This window comes from Schistocerca serialis, chromosome 4 (assembly GCF_023864345.2).
Source record: "Schistocerca serialis cubense isolate TAMUIC-IGC-003099 chromosome 4, iqSchSeri2.2, whole genome shotgun sequence".
Lineage (NCBI taxonomy): Eukaryota > Metazoa > Arthropoda > Insecta > Orthoptera > Acrididae > Schistocerca > Schistocerca serialis.
Genome location: NC_064641.1, coordinates 433,081,453 through 433,095,560, shown reverse-complemented (window position 1 = coordinate 433,095,560; position 14,108 = coordinate 433,081,453). Strand labels below are relative to the sequence as shown.

At 42.0% G+C, this 14,108-nt stretch overlaps 1 protein-coding gene across 1 annotated transcript in view; it reads left to right on the top strand.

Annotated features, from left to right (window-relative positions):
* LOC126475032 (juvenile hormone esterase-like) overlaps positions 1-9,399 on the top strand; it is a 62,124-nt gene extending 52,725 nt beyond the window's left edge. The window contains exons 9-10 of the mRNA XM_050102576.1: positions 4,766-4,898; positions 8,641-9,399. Coding sequence (XP_049958533.1) covers positions 4,766-4,898; positions 8,641-8,809 — 302 coding nt within the window. The 3' untranslated portion in view covers positions 8,810-9,399. The remainder of the gene's footprint in view (positions 1-4,765; positions 4,899-8,640) is intronic.
* Positions 9,400-14,108: the final 4,709 nt, after the last annotated feature.

Here is a 14,108-nt window from a genome sequence, read left to right as displayed (position 1 = left end):
CCCATCCGACTAATTTTCATTTAACTGTGCTTTATAAATTATCTGAGTCCACATCTGCTCCTCGGTACGCCTTACAATCCAATATCGAATTTAGGAATCTCTTAAACGAAATGAAATGATCGTATGGTAATATTGAGCTGGAGACCTCGCTAGCGGCTGTTCGACCTCCTTGTCAATAACTTTTTATTTGACGCCAGTTTGGTGACTTGCGTGTCGATGATGATGAAATGATAATGAGAACGACACAACACCCAGTCCCCGACTGGGTAAAATCTGACCTGTGCTGGAATCAAATCCAAGCCTTCTGCATGACAGCTGAGTGCGCTGAGCACTCAGCTACGGAGCAGACGGACAGAACTGTCTGACCACAACGTAATCCAACTAGGATATTCTCGTGTCTCCAGATATTTTTCCATGTACACCTCCTAGTCTTGTGATTTTGAACAATGTGTTTTCCGAGTACTAAACTTTGAGGTTCGCCGATGACATTGTAATTCTGTCAGAGACAGCAAAGGACTTGGAAGAGCAGTTGAACGGAATGGACAGTGTCTTGAAAGGAGGATATAAGATGAACATCAACAAAAGCAAAACGAGGATAATGGAATGTAGTCAAATTAAATCGGGTGATGCTGAGGGGATTAGATTAGGAAATGAGACACTTAAAGTAGTAAAGGAGTTTTGCTATTTAGGGAGTAAAATAACTGATGATGGTCGAAGTAGAGAGGATATAAAATGTAGACTGGCAATGGCAAGGAAATCGTTTCTGAAGAAGAGAAATTTGTTAACATCGAGTATAGATTTAAGTGTCAGGAAGTCGTTTCTGAAAGTATTTGTATGGAGTGTAGCCATGTATGGAAGTGAAACATGGACGATAACCAGTTTGGACAAGAAGAGAATAGAAGCTTTCGAAATGTGGTGCTACAGAAGAATGCTGAAGATAAGGTGGGTAGATCACGTAACTAATGAGGAGGTATTGATAGGATTGGGGAGAAGAGAAGTTTGTGGCACAACTTGACAAGAAGAAGGGATCGGTTGGTAGGACATGTTTTGAGGCATCAAGGGATCACAAATTTAGCATTGGAGGGCAGCGTGGAGGGTAAAAATCGTAGAGGGAGACCAAGAGATGAATACACTAAGCAGATTCAGAAGGATGTAGGTTGCATTAGGTACTGGGAGATGAAGAAGCTTGCACAGGATAGAGTAGCATGGAGAGCTGCATCAAACCAGTCTCAGGACTGAAGACCACAACAACAACAACAACAACAGCTGAAATTTACTGCCGTATCACTGGTAGGTATTTTAACGATTGCAGCACCCATCTTGCAACAAAGTTATCGCACGCAGTTTACCGTACTCTTGCAACTAATGATTAATCTGCTCCATACAATGTTGACGTATTATCGTCCAATACCGTATCGCGCAGTTTCTGAACGTTCATGCCCTTCACGTCGAACATATTCGAAGAAAATATCGCTGCTTGTCAATTCAGTTACACAGTTCAAACCCATTTGAAGTGAAGAGCCAAATTAGGAACTCTAATCGGCTTTCGTCGAATTTATATCGGCAGTAAACAGTCCAAACCTCTCTACTTCTTAGTGTCTAACCACATTCTCAATCACGCTCTCTCTGTCTACATACTCTGCTCTTTCTCTATCCATCACACCTTTAACAACTTCATCGCCATCCTTATGAGGTTAGTGCATTTTACCTCGCATTCTTCCCAGGCAGTAAGTAATCATCGATCCAGGAGCTTAGAGAAGAGATGCGTATGTAATATGTACACATCAAAAAAGTTTTGCATCACCCCGTTTCCCAGAACTCCTGAAGATAGATGTTGACTGTGAATATTGTATCACATACACTGTCCCTGTGACTGTTCATAGATGTCACTAAACCCGCCCGATGATCTACGTAACCATGCATGAGCAGCGCCTATTAGACGGAGGGGGTCCGTCAGCCGATCAGTTCCAGTCATTCCACCACGAAGGAGGTACACGAATTTCTAAAAGAGAAATGTCCAGGCGTCTCGCAGTGAACCAAAACGATGTTGTTCGGACATGGAGGAAATACAGAGAGACATGACTCGTTCAGGCCGCCCAAGGGCTACTACTGCGGTGAATGACCGCTTCCTATGGATTATGGCTAGGAGGATCCCTGACAGCAACGTCACCATGTTGAATAATGCTTTTCGTGCAGCCACAGTACGACGTGTTACGACTCAGACCGTGCGCAGTAGGCTGCATGATGTGCAACTTCACTCCTGACGTCCAGGGTAAGGTCCATCTTTGCAAAACGATACCATGCAGCGCGGTGCAGAAGGGCCCAACAACATGCCGAATGGACCTTTCAGGATTGGCACCACGTTCTCTTCGCCGATGAGTTTCGCATATGCCTTTAACCAGACAATCGTTGGAGACGTGTTTGGAGGCAATCCGGTCAGGCTGAACGCCTTAGACACACTGTACAGCGAGTGCAGCAAGGTGGAGGTCCCCTTACGTTTTGGGGTGGCATTATGTGGGGCCAACGTACGCCGCTGGTGGTCATCGAACGCACCGCAAAGGCTGTAGGACACGTGAATGCCATCCTCCGACCGATAGTACAACCACATCGGCAGCATACTGGCCAGGCATTCGTCTTTCTTGACGACAATTCGCGCACCCATCGTGCACATCTTGTGAATGTCTTCCTTCAGGATAACGACATCGCTCGTCTCGAGTGGCCAGCATGTTCTCCAGACATGAACTCTATCGAACATGCCTGGGATAGATTGAGAAGGGCTGTTTATGGACGATGTGACCCACCAACCACTCTGAGGGATCTACGCCGAATTGCCGTTGAGGAGTGGGACAATCTGGACCAACAGTGCCTTGATGAACTTGTGGATAATATGCCACGACGAATACAGGCATGCATCAATGTAAGAGAACGTGCTACTTGGTATTAGAGGTACCGGTGGGTAGAGCAGTCTGGATCAACACCTATGAAGGTCTCGTTGTATGGTGGTACGACATGCAATGTGTGGTTTTCATGAGCAATAAAAGGGCGGAAAAGATGTTTATGTTGATCTCTATTCCAATTTTTTGTACAGGTTCCGGAACTCTCGGAACCGAGGTGATGCCAAATTTTTTTATGTGTGTATGTGTCTGTCTGCTGATTTACACTATACGACGCTATACGACTCTAGAGATGAAGTAGAACTGTCAGTGGTATTCAGAAATGTGGCTCGATCTTAGGTTCCGAAACACGTTGACAAAATTATTAGATCCACTCAAGGTTAGTTCTCGTGACCTGGTTGACTCATTGGACAGCGCAAATAGACAAAAACTGCTCTTGCTATTTTTAAAGGTATTTCTAGTCACCCAAGTACGGAAAATATATACCAAAAAGTCACTTTAGAAAATTTTTACGATATGGCTTATCCACAGTACCACCCCTAATGGTATTGGGAAACCTTACCCACACTATAGTTTTATACAGTAATAAGTCATCTATTGAACACATTTGATTGAAGTTGCTTCAAGTGTTTCTGAACTATATGTTAATATCACCCCCTTTTCACTCCCACCCTATAAGATGTAGGTGGTTGTTAACCCCGTACTGCTTCTGTCCAGGTAGTAATTAACTTGTAAACCTCGATTCTAGAAATTCTCGAACTTTCCTATAGGGAATAGCTTGAAAATTTACAAAAGAGTTACTGTGTTAAATGTTTGACGTCAAGCAAGTTAGCGAGAAAAATTTAGGGAAGGTCTGGAATTAAGCCTAAAATTTGTAAGGAGTCGCTAAGCGCTCTCATTATCAAACACTGGATGATTATAGTCTCTGTTATTTCCGTTTCAAGAAAACCGATTTTTTTACGTATCTCAATATTTATGGCATCCTATCTCCTGAACTATCTGACGTATAATGATATAATTTTCGAGATGCGTTTTGTGTTGTGTGTGGATACTGCTTACGAAATACGAGCATCCTGCGAATACAATTAGCAATAAAAAATTAATAAATTAAAACTTCATGTATGGTGCGGCAGTTTTTCATGCTTTTCAGTTTTTATGACAGTATATTTCCTGAGCTATGGGGCTTACAATGGTATAATTTTGCACCTACATTCAGCGGTGTATGTGCATACTCTATGCAACATGTGTTACAAATAGAGTTAGGAAAGAAGTAGGAAATTAAACTGTTATACCTGATGCGGGAATTTTACTGCATGTGCAGTGAAAATGAAGGCAATAATTTTCATTCTCTTTCATCACTTTGTCCGCAAGGCAATGATTCGTAAACGTTTGAAATTATGTGTAACATTTGTTGCAGTCGCTTACTACTCTCACTCTCAAATACTGTTTTAATATAGCCTGGGTATATGCATTCTGTCAGTTAATCTTCTTTATCACCCCCATCCCACGCTTTTGATAAGTAGGTGATTATCAACCCCACAGTGCACCTATACAGATAGCAAGAAATATGTGTACCAGAAAATGGTTCAAATGGCTCTGAGCACTATGGGACTTAACTTCTGAGGTCATCAGTCCCCTAGAACTTAGAACTACTTAAACCTAACTAACCTAAGGACATCACACACATCCATGCCCGAGGCAGGATTCGAACCTGCGACCGTAGCGGTCGCGCTGTTGCAGACTGTAGCGCCTAGAACCGCTCGGCCATCCCGGCCAGCTATGTGTAGCGGTTTTGGTTGAAATTGACCCAACGTAGATGCATACGTACATTCGCACAGACATTCATTTTGATAGTATATGTATTGTTCCAGGTGTCAATCACGGTGGAGAACTGAGACTTCTGTTTTTGCGTAATGATACCAAGTATAACTTGGATCCCACCTCTGAAGAAGACGAGGTGCGAAGGACCCTGCTGCGGCTCTGGACCAACTTCGCCAATTATGGGTATGTTGATTGAGATATACACAATGAACAATAGCGCAACTTGAGTAACTGAGGGTAAAAGGGCGCTTTTGATGCAAGCAAAACAGTTCGCAACAAGAATGAGTGGTGATTCGGTGGTTAAGAAGACAAAATGACTTACGTACTTGCACTTCGGAGTACGCAGTGCTCTTCAGAATGTAGTCTTCTCTCCCACAAGACACATCAGCTTATGGTAAGAGCAGTCTGTAGGTTTCAGTTCATCAAATTTCAGTAAACGTATTTTATATTGTTGCAAGAGAGTAGCATATGGCTTGTTCATCACAGATACATTTTTCTGTGGTGGGACAAAATTGGTACGGAAAGCTTACTGTTCTGTCTGTCAAGCTGAGAACCATGTTTCTCGGGTGTGGCTGCAAGATACGTGAGACAACAACCATAATATTTCTGTCGAGTATCGAATGGGTTTAAAGTCGCTTCGCTACATGGAATATTAACTTGGTATGATCCTCCAGCCCCCCTTCCTTCCCTGCCGCTTTATAAATTAGGACCAACGATTAAATCGGGACCTACGTAGTAATCATCAAAATGTCGCCTAATGTAAACGCGTAGGTGGCTGATGACGGCTTGGAAGACATTCGCAGATTGCTTTAGTACCAAAAATGATCTTTATTTCTAAAGATACCGTGAATTACTCAACAAAACATGAACAATAACAGTATAAGTTCAGGAACAATGAATGATTAGGACAAGGTTACATGGCAACCTGTGGCCTCTCTTACATCATAATTCTGTAGGCACCCTCATGTGATGAGGGAAATAAGGAGATCGTTATGTATCAGAAGGGAAAATTGCTGATGTCTCGCTTATCTAGCAGACACACTCGAGAAGCCTGCTTCTTTGCTGGCTACCAACCACTATGTCAAATGCTGATCACAAAGCGAAGAATGATTACGGAGTGGCGGGAAAGACTATCCAGTGGTACATTTATTGAACCAACTGTCTTATACGACATAACAATAACCCCCAAACGCCTCCCTGAATTGACTCAATCAAGTGAGTAAAAACGAAAATGCGAATTCAATACCGACGCCCGATGAAACAGCAGGACTTGGTGTACTCGTGAATGAACACTTACCGCAGCAGCCAGCAGCCGCACCGTAACCGCGTCGGCACTGTCCGTCACCGCTCTCCGCTCGCTGCAGCCTCGAGGTACTCTGCCACTCCCTCCTCAGAGGATGACACGGACGAGTCAGGACATCCCACGGTTCAAGGGAATGGGAGAAAGTCAGCTGTATCAAATTTGAAAGTTACCAATATTAATGTTTCCCACTTTACTATCCTCGGCAAAGTTGCTCTCTAGTCTGCAATCCCAATTCTTCTGCAATTATAATTATGGTAAAAATCGTCAGATATTAAGACGTTCAGTCACACCAAAGATTACAGCTCTCCGTCCCGCTGTCTCTCATCACTTATCTGTCCCCGTCTCTCCCCGTAGGTAGAATGGTGGAAGACGGAACATGGATTTGAAACACTCCAATGATGGGCCGTGTGAGTTTTTCTGTTTCTTTTACGCCCTGCACTTCTCTCTCATATCCAGAACTGGCTCTCTCTAGCGAATAGAGGCGGCAAATTTTCTTTATAACGTTGAACATACCAATGACCTTCTCCTCGATGGTTCCGCACTGTGTAATCTCACTCATCAAAAGGCCTCTTTCTCTCACTTCCAAAGTAACCTCTTTCAGACGGTAGGGAGAGATTTCTGTTAAAGCTTGCCGTATTCCTGGTTCAAAGCGCGTCTTTGTCACGCTCGAAGTATTACAAAGTGGCGGGGTGGGAGAAGTTTTTTGCCGCGCGGGATTAGCCGAGAGGTCTAGCCGCTACAGTCATGGACTGTGCGGTTCGTCCTAGCGGAGGTTCGAGTCCTCCCTTGGGCATGCGTGTGTGTGTTTGTCCTTTTTAGGTTAAGTGGTGTCTAAGCTTAGGAACTGATGACCTTAGCAGTTAAGTCCCATAAGATTTCACACACATTTGAACATTTGAGAAGTTTTTTGTTTCAGTTTGAACACCCAAACCGACGTTTCCACATTCGCTGTATTATTCTTCCTCTGTGAATATGAAGCGTTATATCTTAACTACCAATACCATAATCTAATCAGTGTCAGAAATAAGGGAAAAATAGCAGAGATAAAATGTGTACATGTCTCATCTTCCTTCCATAAGGCTTTAATGCTGCCTCCCTAACTTACTTGTAAACTATCATATCTCTATATGATGGCACGAGCTTGAAGCACAAGATTTCGTCAGTCTGGGGCAATGATTCCCAACCTGCAGGTAATTGCATCCTGAGCGGTATAATGCAATTTTTGGAGGTATTATCGCTGTCTCGTAAGACTATAATGCTGATTACGTAAGTTACCAATAACTACTCTTTTTCAAGTAGTAGACATGACACAATGTGGTAGAGGTTACAGACTGTGAAACTAATGTATGAATATCTTCCTCACATAGTCCACCAACAACATACATTCTCACTATGTATGACGTATATTTCACAGTAAAATTGAAACATATATATCAGATTTGCTTCAATATGCCTTCTCCGAGTTGTAGGTGCTTTCCGCAGTAGACCGGAAATTGCGGCGTTATTCACTTTGTTTCAGCACACGAACTAATTGACGGTAGCTATGAAATGACTTCGACAGTGATGTAGGGCCTACACATGTCTATTATTGTTTTTTGTTATTGTAATTAGTGGCAGTTCTCAGACATAATATTGGCAGTCCTAAGTGCTCCAAATTCTGCCAATCCGAAAATCAAGTTATTTACAAAATATAAGTACAGACATTTAAAGCTAGTTGAACTTCAATGAGGATCCAGAGGGTGGGTGAAGCAAATGTTATTAGGGAGAGGAATGAAGCAGAGGAAGCGTGTTTTGAAACAAGTGTCTGCTCTCAATGTGGATAGAAGGCTTTCTTCTTTCTCGGTATGAGTTATGAGCTGCACTCGCGATACACTGAAAATTGCTTCATCATTCTATAAAAAATGTAACTGGAAACAGTCTGTACAATAAGTCTCGTTCACTCAATCTGTCGTAGTTTACTGATATCACTATAAAACGAAATGTAATGTACCTTCGTCAGTATAAAAATTCTCAACATGTAGATAGTGGACAGGGGAAGAAGAGGGAGGGGAGTACCAGCTAATATCTGATTGCATTCTGGGTATTGGTCTGAGAAACGTTGTGTAACATTTGATCTATATGAAAGGGACTACGGACATCTTTGAATATGCTTGTGAGAGTAGAAGACGAGTGCGATTTCTAACAAAAACTAAACATATTAATACTCATATTTTATTCAATTAAACTATTCATCTCAAAGTAGTTCAGGGTCCAAGCAGGTGCACTGTTGAATTCGTGCAGCTGTAATGATTGTGTGGAGAAAAGAATCAAAAGGCAACAAACGAGAAATTTTGAGAAATTTGTTTTAAGTTCCTTTGGGACCATACTACTGAGGTCACCGGTCCCTAGGCTTACACACTACTTAATCTAACTTAAAGTAACTTACACTAAGGACAACACACATACCCATGCCCGAGGGAGGACTTGAATCTCCGACGGAGGTAGCCGCGCGAACTGTGGCAAGGCGCCTCGGACAGCGTGGTTACTCCACGTGGCTAACAAAACAAAACAAGATCGAATATACGCTTAACATCTTTTGCATAAAATTGTGGTTAAATAATAACTTCATATGTGTTTCCTCAGCAATCCCACACCGGAAGGGGATCCAGTGACGTGGGAGCCTTATAACCCGAGGAACCGCAGCTATCTTCTGATGCGAGCCAACTTCAGTCTTGAGGAAAACTTCCTGGGCGAACGCATGGACTTCTGGAACACGAACATACCTCTGATGCCATACCCGGGCACCTACTAGAGGCAGGCTACAATCAGGACATATCTCACTTTTTTTTTAGAAGTTCTGCACGATGTCAAAATTCTGCACATACGACGAAGTTGCTGTAATTTGTTGCTTATATCTATAAACTACTATATGAGCGCAAAAAATATGCACTGTTTCATTATTTGGGCACAGTTTATTATTTCATGTTAACACTGTGTTGACATAATTAAATTAACAGGTTGCTTTTTTCTTGGTGATTACTACAATCGCATATTTCTGCGAACTTTGGTGATTACTAATCATAAAAGTTGTGCGTACGTAAAAATGTTATCGTCTTCTTCGGAACCGTAGGAATTCTCACTGTAAGCTAAGACCTTAGGATTCAGAACAGGTCACCGAACTTGTTGCTATACGCCAACCTCGGTTTTCCGCTAGTCCTCTAGATGTTTTGATCTGTGGTTCGGCCCCGAAACTTACTATTCGTGGGTCATCTCCAGGACACGTACAGCCATGTTTGAATACAGCCATACATTTCACAGCTACATAAAGTTCGAATGTAAACACCAATGCAGTAACAGTTTTAATGAAATAAAGGTAGCCCATACAGTGGTCAGTGTTTCCTATGTTGTGCTCAGTATTTCATTATTAATATGCTTGTCCGTGAGTGAGTATGTACGTGAGAGATGTGTGTGTGTGTGTGTGTGTTTAGAGAGAGAGAGAAAGATTTGACTACTGTATACTTGTTTATAAAACCCCGATAACTTAATCATATTCGTAACGACGTATCTTGTTTCACAAAACGACCTCCTCGCGCAGGCCGTGCAGTTCCAAGGGCTCTTTGCCGGCTGCCGTGTCATCCTCTGAATTGCGGCGTCACGTGGATGCCATTTGGAGACGCATGTGGTCAGCACACCGCTCTCCCGGCTGTTCTGCTGACTTTCCAGACCGATGACCTTCTACTGTTCTGTCAAGCAGCTCCTCAGTTCGCGTCACGAGGCTGGGTGCACCCTGTACCAGTTCTCCGACCAAGGAAAAATCTTTAGCAGTATCGGAAATCGAACCTGGGTCCTCAACATTTTGTCATCTACGCTGACGATTCAGTTATGGAGGCTGATAGATGTTTCACAAGCCCCTTACGTAATTGATATTCGTTGTGGAAATGTATCGGCTAATGAATATTTCCGTCCTATTGTTTTTGAGATAAAATATCTAGATAACGGCATTACTAAAGAGTTCAGGAAAACGGATCGTACTTGACTGTTTTTTAAAAAAGTTAGTAGTGTCGTGAGCATTTTCCGCCCTAGTTCCCTCGCAAATGTTGAAAGATAGGAAACACTGAACACCGAAGACATGTCCAAAACGACTATCCCTCTCGAGCTTCAGGAAATCGGTGACATGAGTAGTAAAACGATACAAATCCCATGAAATATATGATGGATACAGAGGAGTATCAGACGTTTCTGATTTATTGCGAAAACTATCCACGTGAAATGTTTCGAGCTTAATTGTGTTGCCGTATTACTTTCGGTACAAGAGCACAATGTCTTTGTATGGATCTTTGAGATTTTGAGGGTAATTTAGTGTAATGCATCCTCCATTGTACATAAGCGCGTCCCTTTGACGGCTCAATGAAATCACTTCTGGTACGAACATTGGTAATGTGAAAAACTGTCTTCTTTCCATGCTGTTAAAAGAGGATCAAATTAGGAGGAAATATAAACAAAGAAACTTCTGGTTACACTGTTCTTATAGTATGACACACGTACGCTTCTCTTGTCGGTATAGTGATCCAGTTTGTCCAAAAATTGTCTTAATGACGTGTGTTTAAATTGAAAACACATCAGACTTACAAAAATTTGCAGTTTCAAGATAATGATCTACCGCAAAGGAAAGCTAACTGTAGTATTCCTTGACTGATATACGTAGCCCATGTATCAGAGTAGTGTTTTTATGCAATGACACTAATATGAGCATTACATAACAGAAATAATATAATTTCTCATCCGTTCCGTTAAAAGTACGCCATCGGCTATAATCACCCACACATATGGATATTGTCCATGAACACTGTATGTTTATTTATTTCCTTGAGCTTCGTGCACGTAGCGTGCAGCCATCGCATTGTGAGATACTTGCTAGGTCATTCAGAGTAGTGTAAGAACAACAAGAATACACAATAGCTTCTAGAAGTAACAATAAAAAAGCAAATAACGGTAAAAATACGCTAATTTGTTCTGCAGTGACATTGTGGTTACCTTCTGGCTACGAAACGGCCAGCAAAATGTAAATACGACGCAATAGACAGATACGGTAGTGCAGCCTGTCGGAAAGCCCATATAATACAGAATATATCTGTGGAATAGACAAAAGATATTATTTGTGGAGAATATTATCTATTAACAAGCTAATAACAGTTTTTTTTATGCAACTGAATTTTTTGGCGCGGGAGGGATGTTGAGAGCTCGGTATTTGGAGTGGATGTGCCAGACCAAGAAAATATTTTTGCCAAAGAAACAAAATATACATTTTTTGTAAGCCTCTGCGCCCTTAAAACAACAAAAGTGCACAGATGTATAGCCGTTAGGCATAGCAATAAATACAAGCAATTAACCACAAGCCAAAGCGAATTTATAGCACAGTGTGTTATGCAGGCATTCGCCCATTAGGAGCTGGCCTCTGCCATCAACATTGGATGCGTACTACACCTGGCGAACTTGACAGTGTCATTCAGTAAGCTGACAGCACACGGTGAATACAAAATTTGAAGGCAGATCCTATTAAACATGGTAGTGAAAAAAGAGGTTTACTTCAACAACAAAATCAAAACGTATTTATAAAAGTCAGGTGATAACAACATTTAAGAACCATTTCACAAGCAATAACAATCATTGCTGCCAATACGAATATAATAATTGAAATGACAAAAAATTAGCATGGATGTACATTATCAGACCCAGCGGCAAAGAGTTGCAACCTTGAAGCTGTAGTGGAAAAACAAATAGATCTAGGCTCTGCTGACACTGAAGAAGACAATGTAACTTGACAACTTAAATAAATTTAGTTGTAATTAGTGTCATGAACACAAGCCATTCACTGAGTGTCGAACATCGAACAGCCGAAAATTAATGTTTTAAGAGGCTTCTCACCAAATTAAGTTTATTCGGTAGTCTGCAGGGGGTTTAGAGGACGAAGTCGCCAACATCTACAATGGTGAACAAACCTAACAGACGGAAGTAAATTTCGCGTGATGTGATTCTGGCAAGTAACCCAGCAAGACGAAATTTCGAATTTACCTGGAAATACTTCCTACAGTATAGCGTAGAAGGAAACTGACAAAAATAATCAATAAGACTAACAAAAATGCCCTATTGATTCAAAACAATAATTATAGTAAGCTCTTTGAAAACGCACGCCGGGCCACTCTCCGAATATCCTCCAGTTCCAAGAACTCCTCCAGTTGCTCTGTTCAATGCGGTCACGCCTTGTCGTCCATAACAATAAGGTCAAGGTCGAAAAGACGCAAATGGGAAGGAGTCCAGTGTCACAATAACATTGACTGGAGAGCGCACAGTGTACGGACATTTGGAATGATGGAAAAACGTAATGAACCAGAGAACAATGTCGAGCATGATCGTTTCGGTAGTCCAGGTGCTATCGCGTTACACAGTATAGCCACTAGTCAATGTTATTGTGACACTGTACTTCTTACAAATGAGAGCCTGTCTTCTCAGAGTGCATTCGCCCTGAATACACTTTATCGATGACCACGTGCGTTTGCACAGCGGCGGAGGTCTTGGAACGAGAGGATAATCGGCGAAGTGACTGGCCTGCCCATTTCCCCTACTTAAATCCTATAGACAACGTGTAGCATGTATTAGGGAGATGTACTGAAGCATGTCCTTACTTACCAGTGGCCGTAAAGCAGTTGCTAACTGCACTGTTGTAAAAATGGAACACTCTGCGAGGAAAAATTCAATCCAGCCCTGTGCCGAGCAAAGAAACGAGCTGTACGACATGCATTGCTAGTGGGAGAACACTGACCGCTCTGGGACGAAAATCGCTGATTTCAGCATCAGAAATCCCAGAATCTTCTCTTTGCCCCCTACTTCCCGGAATTCTCTTCCTCCTCCCCTTTTTTACCCCATGATTACGCGACGTCATTGTGTTTCCAGCCAATTGTGGTGTGCAGCACTAATGTTCCAGCCAATGGCAGCAACAGTCAACAGAGATGAAGAAGAGTATATTATCCACCCATTTCTAATATTATTATAATTATTATTATTATTATTACTATTGTTACGGATGACTAAATTCAGAAGTTCCTCGACAGGCTAATCCCTCATCAGCAAGAAGTCAACCTGACCTCACCGACCTACTGTGCACATCCACATTTGGGACTCAAGTATCACCTAAGTGCTAGCACAATACCACTATTCACCAATATGTACTGTCTGACTGCAAGTGGACTTAAATGTGCTCAAGTAGGTCTGGAATCCTACAGTGCCTTTGATATGGTGATCAGAATAGAGAATGTTAAGCATCTTGGCACTAGAGTGCATAATGCATACTGTGAATGTGACTGACAGTGCTGTATGATAGGAGTTCACAGAAAGATGATGACTGAATGCAACCAATCACATGCTCTTATTAAAATCAGCATTTCAATGGATGATGAGACAAATTTTGATACGTATGGCGAGGCAGTGCTTGAGCTAAAATCTGAGCTTGGGGTTACATAGATTAAATATTCAAGTATGTTGTACTAAAAGAACGTGTACCATGCTTAGCTGATTGTGGCAGACAGATCAGGTCACTGGCATCCATATACACTTACAGCAAATAAAATCACAGTACAAAGAAGGCGTTGCCTGACATAAACTAAGGTTGATTGGCTTGTTTCTACATCTGAAAATTGAAGGCCATCCAAATTTCACATCAGTCAGATAGGTGTGGCGCAAAATAGCACCACTATGAGGATGCAAATCAGCTGTGATTGAACTGCATGCTGTAATCGTCGTGTGTAATAATTCTGTGAGACTGGACGTGGTAAATTGAATTGAGTCAAGAATGCCTCTAAGGCGACAAAGGCACTTATCAACACTTCACTGAGTTTCAACGAGCTCGTATAATAGGGTTATGAGAAACTGGATGTTCCTTCTGTGGTATTTCAGAAAGACTAAGCAGGACTGCAGCCACTATACATGATTGCTGGCAGCGGTGGTCAAGAGAATGTTCAGTCGCAAGACGACTGAGATCTAAGTGGCCACATGGCACTATCGAGAAGGACAATGATCGTCCTTAGCATATGACTCTGTCGCTCTATACTGTTTTG